At 38.1% G+C, this 13,817-nt stretch overlaps 1 protein-coding gene across 1 annotated transcript; it reads left to right on the top strand.

Moving 5' to 3' along the window:
- The first annotated feature begins 58 nt into the window (after positions 1-58).
- On the top strand, positions 59-12,768 carry LOC144654704 (bifunctional epoxide hydrolase 2-like). Its single transcript, XM_078514923.1, has 19 exons — positions 59-222; positions 1,173-1,242; positions 2,303-2,462; positions 2,540-2,721; positions 3,162-3,284; positions 3,377-3,445; positions 4,312-4,407; positions 5,217-5,295; positions 5,439-5,473; positions 5,558-5,584; positions 5,971-6,056; positions 8,160-8,271; positions 8,711-8,785; positions 9,045-9,078; positions 9,556-9,658; positions 9,926-9,995; positions 11,124-11,204; positions 11,782-11,840; positions 12,283-12,768. Exons 1-19 carry the CDS (start codon positions 128-130, stop codon positions 12,359-12,361), a joined length of 1,635 nt encoding a protein of 544 aa, XP_078371049.1. The 5' UTR covers positions 59-127; the 3' UTR covers positions 12,362-12,768.
- The last annotated feature ends 1,049 nt before the right edge of the window (positions 12,769-13,817 follow it).

The raw sequence follows: 13,817 nt of genomic DNA, 5'->3' as shown, positions 1-13,817 counted from the left end.
CCCAATCAAAAGAACTTTTAGAAGCATCCGCTGAACTGTCATCTCCGGTACACTACTTCATGTAAGCTACATTTCAGGTGCATTCGTTTGTCACTTGGAAGAAGGTGAAAATCTCATTCTGTGGAGAATGGTAAAGCTTGTAATATTTGACCTCGGGGGTGTCGTAATCACAAGTCCTATCTTTGCATTTCAGAAGTATTCATGGGAGAAAGGAATTCCAAGGTAACTCGAGAAATAAGCTGGCTTTATTTACTTTTGTATGCATAGTTTTGTTACTAACATGATCATTAAATCTCATCAGCTATATATGGAAGGGTGGAAATATATGCATCCGTTAAGCTTTATATTTCTTCCACATTAGTCCTCATAATTCAATTTAAGGCTATACTGGCAGACATCTTTAAGACTGCTACAAATGAATCTGTATCAATATCAATATTGAACTGCTGGGAATACTACTTGTTATAAGATAGTACCCTGGAGGTTGTGGGGGGGGGGGGGGAGAATGGAGGGGGTATTTTTGAGTGGGGGTGTGCTACTGGGACCCTGAAACCCTTACCCTATACTAGACAATGTTCAGCTGATTTTGCAACCCTTTACTAGAATACTCAATCAACATATTGACTGACTTTTGGCCACCACCATATTCTTCAGCTTGGTAGATGCTTGTTTAAATTTCCCCCTATATATTTCCCTTGGCACTTGTTCAGTATATTGGTTAACACTCGGTTGACACCTCAACCATTACATTATATTTATGATCAGCTGTCAGCAGTATAGAGCAATTTTCAATTGAGTGTCGCAAACCAAAACCAAAGTAATCACTCTGGCCAATCACAAAGGACACAGACAGTCCAGTGAACAAATCAAAACTCGAAGCAAATACATGTAGCTGGCACGAAGCGCGGGAAAACGAGTCACGATTGGTTTTTGTTTTACTCCTGATTGGCTGAGAAAGTGGCGCGAGATTTTTAAGCCAATCATAAGTGTAGTAATGCAAAACCAATGCAAACGCAATTTATTTTCGACACTCAAGTGAAAACCGCTCTATTCTTTGACTGTATATTGTGTGTTGGTAAGAGTCTGAAATGTCAGCCGTCTCCTCCCCCTAACCCACAGTGGGTTTAAGAGTGACAGATCTTAATTTACTTTGTTGAATTTCTTAATTCCAGTGACTTTGTTCTTAAGACCTTTATAAGCAATGCAAAAAGACTTGACACTGGACAAGTGTCTCTTTCTCAGGTATGTCGTGTTTCAGTAGAACTCAGCTTCTAATGATATCTTCTTGTGATTCTGATTGAAATTTTAATGGTTTAGTTAGAACATAGCAGGGTTGAGGAATGGGTCAGGAATGTAATTTCCTTGAGGAATGTAATTCCCTTGTGAGAAATTATTCCTCCCAGGTATGCACAAGATCAAAGATTGCGTCTCTCTGGCTAGAACAGCGTAATGCATAAGTGTTGGCCGATGCATGCAGAGGCGGCAGAGCATTTTGGAACATGAGGGGCTAAGACTGTCCCAAAAATACTCAGCAGGTTTTCATATTTGGTGCAACTTTTTTCTGTTCAAGCAACTTTTTGTTTTCTGAACAGTTTCTAGACCAAAGATTTCCGAAGATTCTCCAATTTTATTGAACGACATTGTTGTAAGGCCATATGAACATTTCCGAACTTTTCCAAAGATAAGTGAAGTTTCCCGAAGACTTCCAAGGAACTTAAATTTAAGATGTTTGAACTCACTTGCGAGATGGACTATCGTGACAAACCAATTTTACACTGTACTTGCGATTTTTTCGCCACCAAACTGTGGGGGGCTCAGCCCCCCCCCCAAATTTTTGTTTGGGTGGGCTTCAGCCCCCCTGCCCCCCCTGCTCCGCCACCTATTTACATGTATTGATTAGATTCATTTTTTTTAATTCATGATGTATCCACATGCAGTGGGGTATTCAAATTTGTATATGATGTGGTTAAAAATTATATATTAATTAAATCCAGTTTGATTTTTATTTCCTTTTTTCAAGTTATGATAATGAATCTGAGACGATGAAAAATAGAAAATAATTACTGGTTTACAAAATTTTAACCAAAGATAATTTAAACCACAACATATACATGGCAAGAATCCGGATTGAAAAATTCCTGTCTGAAAGCATAATTTTCCAGACGTGCTCGTGTTTCATTTGTTTGCAGAAAATTATAGGACCCTGCTCTTCCCAGCCCTTTTGTTGGTTCCACCACTGTTGATGACTCGCATCCCTGGGCAAAAATTTTGCCAATTTAGCATTTGTTTATTTCTCATTCAGTTCTGCTCTGAAATGGACACAATTTACAAAGATTACGCCTCACAACAGGGATATGATCTGTGTAAGGAGATACGATTTCAAGAAATCATGGACGAGTACCTCTCAACTGCAAAAGTGATCCCAGAAATGCTCAATGCCACTACAGCTCTTCGGAAGCATGGTAAATAAAGCCTTTTTTATATACATTTTTTATTAATAAGGACTGATACCAGCACTTCCACTTTGTGATATTTTCAGGTATCAAGACCTGTGTTCTGACAAATAACTGGACCAATGACACAGGGAAGAGCTTTAAGTCACTTCCACCCTTACTCCATTATTTTGATGAGGTGTTTGAGTCATGCAAACTTGGTTTTTGTAAACCTGATCCTGATATTTATACCCATGTCTCCTCAAAGATGGGTGTCAAGCCTTCAGAGGTGAGTGAATATTAAATGCATTTATTGACTGTCAGGGGGGTGGATGGGACACCATGATAAATGAGAGCCAGATTATATTCCTGTCCAGACCAACAATAAGTATATTTATTTAATATCATGATGATACCACATAATTATTACAAGTTATGGGAAAATGTCTTATGGTGAATGTTGCGTATGCCAAATAACTTGCTAATGCATGTGATGAGGCCATAAAGCTTTTTCTTGACTGTTTTATATGTTAACCTGTATGGCGTCACAGACATCTGCTTATGGTAGAGTTTCCTGTTGGATTGTCTCATTAGGGTCGTGCAGAATTGAGTTTAATAACATTTTTATTAGTATAGTATTGACAAAATAGTCATTGAAATGGTAAATTTTAATTTAATGATAAAATAAATATTTATATTTTAATAATTATGACTTTGTTTTTGTTCTAGGTAGTATTTCTGGATGATTCACCTCAAAATCTCAAACCAGCCAAAGAGATGGGAATGACAACAATTCTTGTCAAAAATCCAATCACAGCTCTGAAGGAATTGAAGGATATAACAGGAATTGATGTAAGTTCCTAATCCATCCATCCATTCTATTTGTCTGTCTGTTTCTCTCTGTCAAGAAAATAACTAAATCTGAATTTTTTCTTTTGTATTAGATATTTCAGCAGCATGTAGTTGAACCATGTCCTGCCCACAATGCAGTTCATTGCTATGTCAATCTTAAGGTACCAGTGGTGGTCTTTATTATATAAACATCAGTGAAATACCAGGAAATCTTTTGTGCGAAAAAATCATATCTTCACACGTGAAAATAACATGTTATTTTCACATGTGAAGATATCGATTTCCAAACATTTTCTGACAAGTTTGCCCTGTTTCAATGCTGAATGAGCCAAAGTAAATCGATATTAAGTCGAAACATTTTCGGATCTTCCTCAACAATCTTCGGCAATCTTCGGATATCTTCGGAAAAGTTCGGAAAATGTTCGGAAACATTCGTACGACCTTCAGACAACATTTTGCAAATCTTCGGAAATCTTCAGAAAATGGTTGGTAATCTTCGGAAAATCGTCAAAAACATCGTAATTGGTGGTTTATATAATAAACAGAATATTACATGGTTGCATGAAGATATGAAATTTATCTTCGAGTGTTCAAATCGATATCCCACTTGATATCCCACTCGATTTGAACACTCGAAGATAAATTTCATATCTCCGCGCAACCATGTAATATCCTCTATTTATTTTTTAACAAATATTTAATGTATGTTTATTTTAGTGTACAGTGTTCCTGGAAGGGGCAGGGGTACTGTCCTAAAATTTGGGTGGGTGTGTGCGGTAAGCTTCCTGAAACCCTCATCCTTTCTCAGACCTGAACCCAAAATCATTACCCCCTATGCATACCCCCCTCCTCAGCTGCCTAGCGTCCCATCTAGGGAAAGATGCTATTTTAGAAACTGAAGAATAAAGATAGATGCATTTATAAAAGTCATGATGAGTTACTGAATTGCTTGGCTTGATCAGACTTGACTTAGCTCTAAACTTGTCAATGTTACAAAATTTATACAACTTGCGTGCGTTATTTGTAGACAGGCATCAGAATGCATTATGTGGAGATGGGACATGGACCTGTTGTTATTCTGCTTCATGGTTTTCCTGAGTTGTGGTATATTTGGAAATTCCAGGTATATGTACAGTTTGATGTTTAATTAAGATCCTTAGAAATATTAATTGGAAGCTTATACATTGTGATCCGTTTCCTAGAAAGAACAAATCAGATTGTTATTACTGGTATAATTACAGCAATAAAGTCTAAGGCTTGAAAAAAAAAAAAAATTGCAATCCAGCTTTACCGTTCAGACAAACATCTCTCAAATTTTGCTTGCCATTAGGTCAGTCAAATGCTGGTGTAAGTTTGTTTTAAAATCATAGTTTAGTTTGCAGGTGGCCTCCCTGGGCCCTTGACCATTGGGCAAGTGCATGAGTATGAAAAGTTACTTGCCCTGCAGGAAAATTACTTGTCCTGAGCCACCAGACAGGGTTTTGAGCCCCAATTAAACTTCTTATTAAGCAAAATTCACACTTATCTACTCCATGGGCATGCACTCTCTAAACACCCATTCATCACTTTTACCATTTTTCAGATTTTTAGTTCTCATGTTGTAGTGATTAAGAGCGGTTTCCACTTGAGTGTCGAAAGTAAATTGCGTTTGCTTTGGTTTTGCATTACTACGCTTTGTGATTGGCTTAAAAATCTCGCGCCACTTTCTCAGCCAATCAGAACTAAAACCAAAACCACTTGTGACTCGCTTGTGCACGTTTTCCCGCGCTACGTGCCATCTACATGTATTTGCTTCGAGTTTTGATTGGTTCACTGGATTGTCTGTGTCCTTTGTGATTGGCCAGAGCAATTACTTTGGTTTTGGTTTTACGACACTCAATTGAAAACTGCTCTAACTCATATACTAAACTAAAGATTTTTTGCATTGTTTAGATCACAGCTCTTGCCATTGCTGGCTACAGAGTAATAGCACCAGATCTGCGAGGAATGGGACAGACGTCTAGTCCTCATGGTATTTGTTTGTTGAGGTTTAAATTTTTGACTTTCACAACCAGTTCTGCTACCGAAAATATTTTAATATTATTTTTTGTTATTGTTTTAATTTTTGATTTCAATTTTATCTAACTAATATCTTTTTGATTACAACCTTTTTAGAAATTGATGCATATGGCCGTGAAAAAATCTGTGCTGTAAGTATTTTATAATAATTAGCAATTACTAATTGTTTTGTATTGTATGGTGTTTAATGTGCATACTTGTTATTTATTCCATAGGATGTCATTGCTCTTATGAATTCACTGGTAAGTGTCAAAAATTTATTTAATAAAATATATTGTCTATCACTTCCACTGCCACTACGACTAAAACAATCTCTACTGCTACTGCTGCTGCTTGCGTGACCACGACTGTGATAACTTCTACTAGACTAACTGCTATCACTACCACTGCCACTACAACTGCCACTACCGCTTCTGCTGCTGCTACTGTGGCCGTGATCATGACCACTACCACTGCCACTACCACTGCTGCTGCGTCAGCCGCGACAGCTTTGACAGCTACTGCTGCTGCGACCGCCACCGAGAGTGTTTATGAATACTTGCAGTCTTTCTAGTGGAATAAAAATTTATAGCACTACAAAAATCATTTTTTTTCCATGATGATTTTCTTTGTTTGACCTTAATGAAAGTGTATACATCAAGCTACAGTAGCAGGCCGTGACCTTGGTGGATTTATTGCATGGGACCTAAGTCTTCACTACGCTGAACGGATTCTGTAAGTAACTTTCCTATTTGTATACTATTATATAGCTTATTACATTGTATTCATTTTAGTTTTGATTATGAAACCCAGCATGATTGTGTGATGTCACATTATTAATAATTAACAATTATTGGATGAGGTTGAGCATGATAGCGATAATTATCAAGGCCAAAGTTTCTATTATCTGCCGAAGCCAAAGGCTGAGGCGGATAACAGAAACTGAGGCCTTGATAGTTATCGCTATCATGCGAAAACCGAATCCAATAATTGTTTTATTATGCACATTCCTGAGCTGCACTTGTAAGGACAAGAGCGCGCACAAAATATACTTTTATAAGCTTACAACCTTTCGTCACTTCTGCATGCATAAAACTATTGTCTGTAGGTATGACGTGTCTTCTACATATGTAAAATCTTAATGTCTGTAGGTATGACGTAAGAGAAACAGCAAGCAAGAATTAGCTGCGTGCTTATAGCCAATCAAAATCAAGCTGGTGACACCAATGTATAATAATAATAATTTGTACAGGAGAAGCTCGGTGGGAGGCGTGGTGGCCTAATGGTTAGAGCACGGGACTCTGGATCGAGCAGTCAGGGTTTGAGCCATGGCTGGGGTCTCACCTCTCTACACCCAGGTGTATATTAAATGGGTACATTCCCATCCATGGGGGAGTAGAAATAATCCTGGTCGCTTCATGCTACAGAAACCGGGATAAGCTCCAGCCTGATGGGTGACTTAGCTCGTATGCGGACTTAACCTTTACCTTACAGGAGAAGCTCACATTAAGACTACCTTGTTAATGAAAAATTGAATTAAATTTTATTCTGATACTACAGTCAAGTCCTTTTGCTGTGGATGTAACAAGAACCACAGAAAATGGAGACTGCAAAATGTTTGTTTTTCCCTTAAATCACTTCTCGCAATGCACAAAGTACAGATCCTTGCGTGTGAGAGTAGGGTGTGTGAGGTGAGAAAATTTGTTAGCAACTCTCCCCAGTCTCACTCTCCACTTTGACACTCGTCCACAGTTTAGTATGGGGTTGCAAAATCAGCTGATGAACATGGTCTGGTATAGGGTAAGGGTTTCAGAGTCCCAGCAGCACTCCCCCACCCAAAAATATACAGAGTCCCCTTCCCCAGGAATATTGTCAAGATGTTCATATTAGTTAGTAAATTGAAGAGAAAATGTACATGTGTGAGCTTAAGGTCAAAACAACTGCAGCCCCTAAATATATAACCTGCGATCAGGCTTTCCTTTTTTCGCGGCGGAGGGAAGGCGAAAAAAGGAAAGCCTGATACAATTTAATACTTGTCAAGTCGTCTGCCGCCCCTAATTAAAATATCTGTCAACGTCGTCGAGAATGTCGGAGATGCCATCAGATAAGCGTGATTAGCACCTTCAAATTATATTTTTACTCTCACAAACATGTGTTTGAATTACCCTTTTTGAACGAGCTGATCGGAATGTTTTTTAAAATTTGTTTTCTGCAAAGGCTGATTTTGTGTAATGTCAGGTCAGACATTTCAAGGCCGTAGTTTTCGTCACTGGCACGATCGTCTGGCGTCTTTGGTGGTGTGATGTAATACTCTTCGACAGCATTGGTGATAGATCACGCTCTTGCCGAATCCTGTCGGAAGCACCGCCAAAACATCTTTTCTTTCACAAACTATTCGTCGAATACACTCCCTTTGTTCGTCTTTAAATGTTTTGTGAACAAAACTCTTGAGAGATTTTCTAAAAGCTAGAAGAACTCACTTTCTACTTCATTCCGCTCAACACCCGCCATGATAACAATCATCTACGCGCGATATTTTTGGACCGGAAATTAGACTTGAACTCAATTAGCCAATCAGGATAGAGTTCTAATGTTGCCTTTTGTTTCCTGACCAATAAGAAAAAAGTCCAGATTCTGGACTTTTTACAGACGACTCGACAAGTAATTGTATCAGGCATTCATTTTTCCGTTGACCCCTCCGCCGCGAGAAAAATAATGCCTGATCGCAGGTTACTAAATATAAAGTGTCCATGTTAAGCAGGTGTCCATACGAAAATGGGTCACCTTGCAGAAGTTACCAAATTATTTGATTGGATGTTCCTTTTTTTCTCTTTTCAGAGCTGTGATAAGTATGACACCATTTATACCCACTTTACCTGAGATTAACCCACTGGAGAGATTGCAAGCAAACCCAGGGATTTATCAATATCAGCTTTACTTTCAAAAGGAGGTCAGTTATGAAAAAAATTGCATTTGATTCTTGTCTTGTCTGGATTTGGTTTTTTGCATTTGGACAAATTACAGTTTAGGACTTCTCACTGGTATGTCTGAATTATTGCTTTGTTATTTTTGGGAGGCATTGTGGTATAATGGTTAGTACCTTGGACTCTGAAATGAGCAGCCCAAGTTTGTGCCCTGGTGGTCATTTTGTTGTAAGATGTTCCTTCAATTGGAAACAAGACACTTTACTCTCACAGTCCCTTTCTCTACGCAAGAGTACAAATGGGTACCAATTAATTAAAATAATGCTAAGGGGTAGGGGTCAACCCTGTGATAAACCAGCATCCCATCCACGGAGGGCCGGGGAGGCGAGAAGGCACACACTTAACTTGTTGCTTACATTATTCTGAAATGTTGCCCATTATTTAGTAGCAAATTTGATCTATCAGGGTGTCGCAGAGGAAGAACTTGAGAGAGACATAGAAAGAACATTCACCCTTCTAATGAGAAGTGCCACAGAAATGGTGAGAGTTGATTACCCACAATTTCAATGTGCAATATTACTTTTATATCAAATTTTGTTGTATTTGGAGAATGAAAATTAATATAATATTATTATATACTAAAAAAATTTGCCTAACTACTTTTCTTAAATAATTTAAGTAAAAAAAATTCTTCGTTTTTATTAAGAGAACTGAATAGTAAAAAGTAACTTGCTGGAAGCAGCTTATTAACGGGTCACTGTTTGGTAACTACAGACATTTTCAATTTTTTTTTCAACAGCTTCATGTAAGCACTGGTGATGTACTAGAGAGAGGTGAGTATTAATTTTAAAAAGTTTGATGTAGTTCAAGTTGTCTGAAAACATTATTTCTTGAATGTCATTACAATAGTCACCATGAAGAACAAGTAATCCTATTGTTAGTTACCGTAAAATACTGTAGTTTAAGTAATCGTATTAATTAATAGTGAATAGTGTAAATGTATTGTAAGTAGGTCATTGTATTTCTGAAAAAGAAGTGCAAACCAGCAAAAAAAAAGAAAACCTCCGAGCAATATTTCTCATTACAAGTAAAAATAAAGTCCACATGCCAAAATTCAGCTACTTTTTTAGCACTTTTAAAAATGACTGAAAAATCAAAAGAATGTTGTTGCTGGGTTCAGCCATTTACTGATAAGAAGGAAGAAGTATTATTTGGCTCAACCAAGAACCATGTTTTTTTTTACCTACTCTCTGATGACCCAGTTAGTACAAGCATGATAATTATCATATTCACTTGATAATTTATTTCAGGTGGCATGTTTACTGGGCTGCCAGATAAGGTCAACAGAAGCTGGATACTGACTGAAGATGACTTGAAGTATTTGGTCGAGATGTATAGCAAGACAGGATTTAGGTAAGGAAAGATGACTTTTACACATGCAATTATTTACAATTTAAAAGGATTTCTGCAAGGCATACAGTAGTTTTATAAGGCCCTGGCTAAACGATCAAACATTTTTGTCCAACATCATGCCTGTTGCACAGAACATGAGGTGGCTAAACAAGCAAACAATGTGTGATCAAACATCAAACAAAGTGAGCCCACCTAATGCATATTACCACTGAAATTATGTCGTGACGTCACACTCATGCAACATTTTTTGGTTTCATGTCTTCATAGAGGACCATTAAATTGGTATAGAACAAAGGAGAAAGACTGGCAATGGAACTGCAAGATAGCTGGGCGCAAGGTGATTTCTCAATCTGCCACTGTCTTATTTCCTGCTGGGCTCTGGGGAGGGTACCAAAGGGGGGTTCGTGATCCCGTTTCACGCACAAGTTTTAACCAAATTCACGTGTCACGTATACTTGAAACAGCAAAATTCACGGATCACGTTTCTTTTCTAACTATTTTTCACGCGTCACGGTCTAATTTTTGCCCTATTTTCACGCGTCACGGACTAATTTTTGCCCTTTTCACGTGTCATGCATAAACCCTTTGCCCCCCTCTCTGGGGTGGGGGTGGGGTGGCTATATAAAAGGGATGGGGATGTTCATCATCTTGGTTAGGGAGGGGGGCAGGGGGGTACTCCGACTTGTAAATGACGGGGATGATCGAATGAAGGCAAAACTCAGGACCCAAAAAAATCCCTAAGTCTTCCGACATTACCCAAAAATAAATCCCTGGACCAAAAATAACCCCTAAAAAAAGGAGGGGCAATAACGCTCGTGTTTGATTATTCGTCATACCATAAATACACCAAGTTTGTTTCAGGAGCCCATGTTTGTTTTTAATACCCTAAAAGATCCCCTATTTGAATCAAGTCACCCAAAAAAATACTTGCCAAATCTTCTTACCCAAAAAATCCCAGAATCGACAATTTGAAACCCAAAAAAATCCTTCGATCATCCCCGTCATTTACAAGCCGGAGTACCCCCCTGGGGGGGGGGGGGTTGAAAATTATGAAGTTTGTCTCACTTTGGGTGTTCAGGACAAAACGCCTAGGTCTCGTTTAGGGTTGAATGTGCAGAAATCTTAAATGCCGCCATACTGTGTTGGTGCCTGTTGGAGGTCAAAACCAATCAGGCATGAAAACTGGTGGAGGTCTTGGTCACTTTGGTCAAAACTGTTGAGCCACACCCAGATTGATCTCTTTTAGGGTTTCCAACGAGTCTTGCGTCACTTTCATATGGATGTTACCCTGGGATCTCATGTCAATTTCCAATGGGTGATCAGTTCTTTTATTCTCATAACCAAATGTTTGAGTCTACGCATTTCATATGTTGGGCCAAGAAATTAGATGCCATCACTCTTCAGACTGAAAGAGTTAATTAATACTAAAGAAAACTTATTGTAAGTTTGTCATATTTTATAACAGGTTCAACAACCAAGTTTAATGATTACCGCAGGAAAAGATCCACTTATAAGACCACAATTCTGTGCCAGAATGGATCAATGGGTGAGTAAAATACAGTCAAACCACCCATAAGCAAACTCTTGGGACCAAACAAAGTGTCCACTCACAGCACTGAGGAGAGTTGTCTGCTTGTGAGAGGTTAAGGTGGCTGAACATAGTCTCACATGCTCTTTAAATTTGGGTTCGAGTGTGCAAACTCATTAGGCTTTGAGACAAACAAAATTTAAATGCTGCCTGTGCGCAGTTGATCAAAAAGCGATAGGAATTCAACTTTTTTTGGTTGATTTCTAATTAGTAATGAAACATGGTCTTACACGACATGCAAAAATTACAAATGTAGCTGATCTTGTAACCTGCCAGTTTTTAGCTCATCAGCTTCAATGGTGTGGGCATGAAAGCAAAATATAGACTGGATCAAAGATTAGAAAAATAATTGTGTTCAGCCGCCTTAAAATGTTGTGTTTGTATACATGTGTATCTCTGGATCTCTAAGTGTCCACGTAAAGAAGAATGTGTCCATTAGTAGAGGTTCCACTGTAATCAATCATCACATCAAAAAAAGATGTCAATGATTCTTTGGAGTTAACTAAGTGTACATATTACATTGTTTTTCCCTCAGGTTTCTAAATTAGACAAAGCACACATAGAAGGGGCTTCACACTGGATAACCCTAGATTGGTATGAAAGTTTTGCTTGGATATTTACCATTAATTTTTTTATATGTAGTAGATAAAATATGAGCGGGAGATCTGTTTGGGCGTTTACAATGGCAAGCCGATAGGCAAGCCATTGTAAACGGCCATACAGATCGGACGCGGATATTTTATTCTACTTGTGAAATGAAAACAATAAATTGAATGCAAAGTATTGTTATGCGAATCAGTAGAGATCTGTATCAAAAGTTAATGAATACTAATTAGCTGAGCAGGAGTTTGTATCAAAAGTTAATTAATTCTATTGTTTGATTTGTATTGGGGTTTACAGTTGTGTACATGTGACCTGAATATGGTACTGGGATTGGTTTGCACCCGCATGAATATTTAATGAATTTTACAAGTAAAATTATAACATGATCACAGTGTTGATCACAGGTATTAATAAACTGATTTTTTTTCTTCAGTCCTTTAGAGCTTAACAAAATTATGGTGGAGTGGTTGAACAAAGTTCACTCTGCGCAGTCTGATTCTTCCAAGTTGTAACACTATAACACAGCTTAAGAAATGCCTAAAGATCTTTAAGGAACAAGAAACTACAGTGTTTTTCCTTGGCAAAACTTGTTATCTACATTATTCACTAGAGACATAAGACCTACATTATTCACTAGAGACATTAGACTACATAGCGCTGTATATTTTGAATAGTTAACATATATATTTTTTCTGATGTAATAATATATTTTACAATCAAAGTATTTTCACTCAAGGCAAACATCATATGACATGCCAGAGGTGTATTATAATAAAAAAAATATTATAATTATATTTAGTGATTTTGTAGAGTTTCATTGTACACCTTGTGTAACTTTCCATTGTTTTAGAAAACTGTATCAATTTTTGAAATCTTACTGATTAAATAAAAACCACAATAAAATATGTTAAAGGAGAAATGCCTGACTTCCATTTATTGATTTTTTTGGAAAATTTATTGAATAATGACAGGAACCTGGGCCTGGGGAGGGGGTACTCAGGTATATTTTGGGTGGGTATGTGCCGCCTGGGTCTCCAAAGTAGCACCCCGTTTTAGAAAAAAATTACATTCAAAATGATTCCCCATTCTTGAAACAGGTCAATTTTTAGCACCATGTTTTGGTTGCTGATAGCTTGAAACTTTTGTATGTTTGAAATATCATACCCCGTTCTAGGAATTGTTTTAAAATTGATACCCTGTTCTAGATTGGGAGCCCAAAATCACAACCTGTTTGGCAGCACATACCTGTATACTTTTAGGCAATATGGCAATAGACCATATACACAATAGCCGCCATGATGGTTTTCATATTATTTAATGCAAATTAGCCAATGTCTTTCATAAATCACGTGCCTAATTTGCATTATAAAGCGAAAACAAACATGGCGGCTATCGTGAATAAGGTCTATTTTTTGTGTATTCCAATGTGTCTAGACTAAAAGCAGTCCTATTTTTTCAAGTTCCATTGTGCGTGAAGTGCAGAGCACAAGTGGAAAATTTTAGCTTCATGCTTGATAAACAGAGAAAAAAGAGGGACTTCCTGTGGTTTTATAGGGGCAGAGCAGGGGGGATGTAGCCCCCCCCCAAAAAAAAAATTCTGCCCCCCCCCCCCCCATCACACACACACACATTTCAGTGCCGAAAAAATCGTTAGTCGTCAGTTGGTTTTTCAAGACACAAATCGTAATCAGGGTCATGCTTGGCAGGATATTATGGTGTAGGACTTTCAACGAAACTCCCCTTCCTAAAACGCTACTAGGAGAGGTCTGTAATCTGTTATGATTGTATTTGACATTACCTGTGGCACCGGCAACTTCAGACTTCAGAGCAAACATTTTCAAATCGGAAATGAGTAGGGCAATGCGCCCTCCTCGGGGGGTGGGGGGTATGCACTTGCCTTGGAGTATGATGGGGCCCCCATGTTTCAAAACGCTCCGCCGCCTCCGAGTCTAAAACGTGTCGCATAAT

The sequence above is a fragment of the Oculina patagonica genome, chromosome 5 (assembly GCF_052425735.1).
Source record: "Oculina patagonica isolate OP01 chromosome 5, crgOcupat, whole genome shotgun sequence".
Lineage (NCBI taxonomy): Eukaryota > Metazoa > Cnidaria > Anthozoa > Scleractinia > Oculinidae > Oculina > Oculina patagonica.
This window is presented reverse-complemented; position numbering and strand designations above follow the sequence as displayed.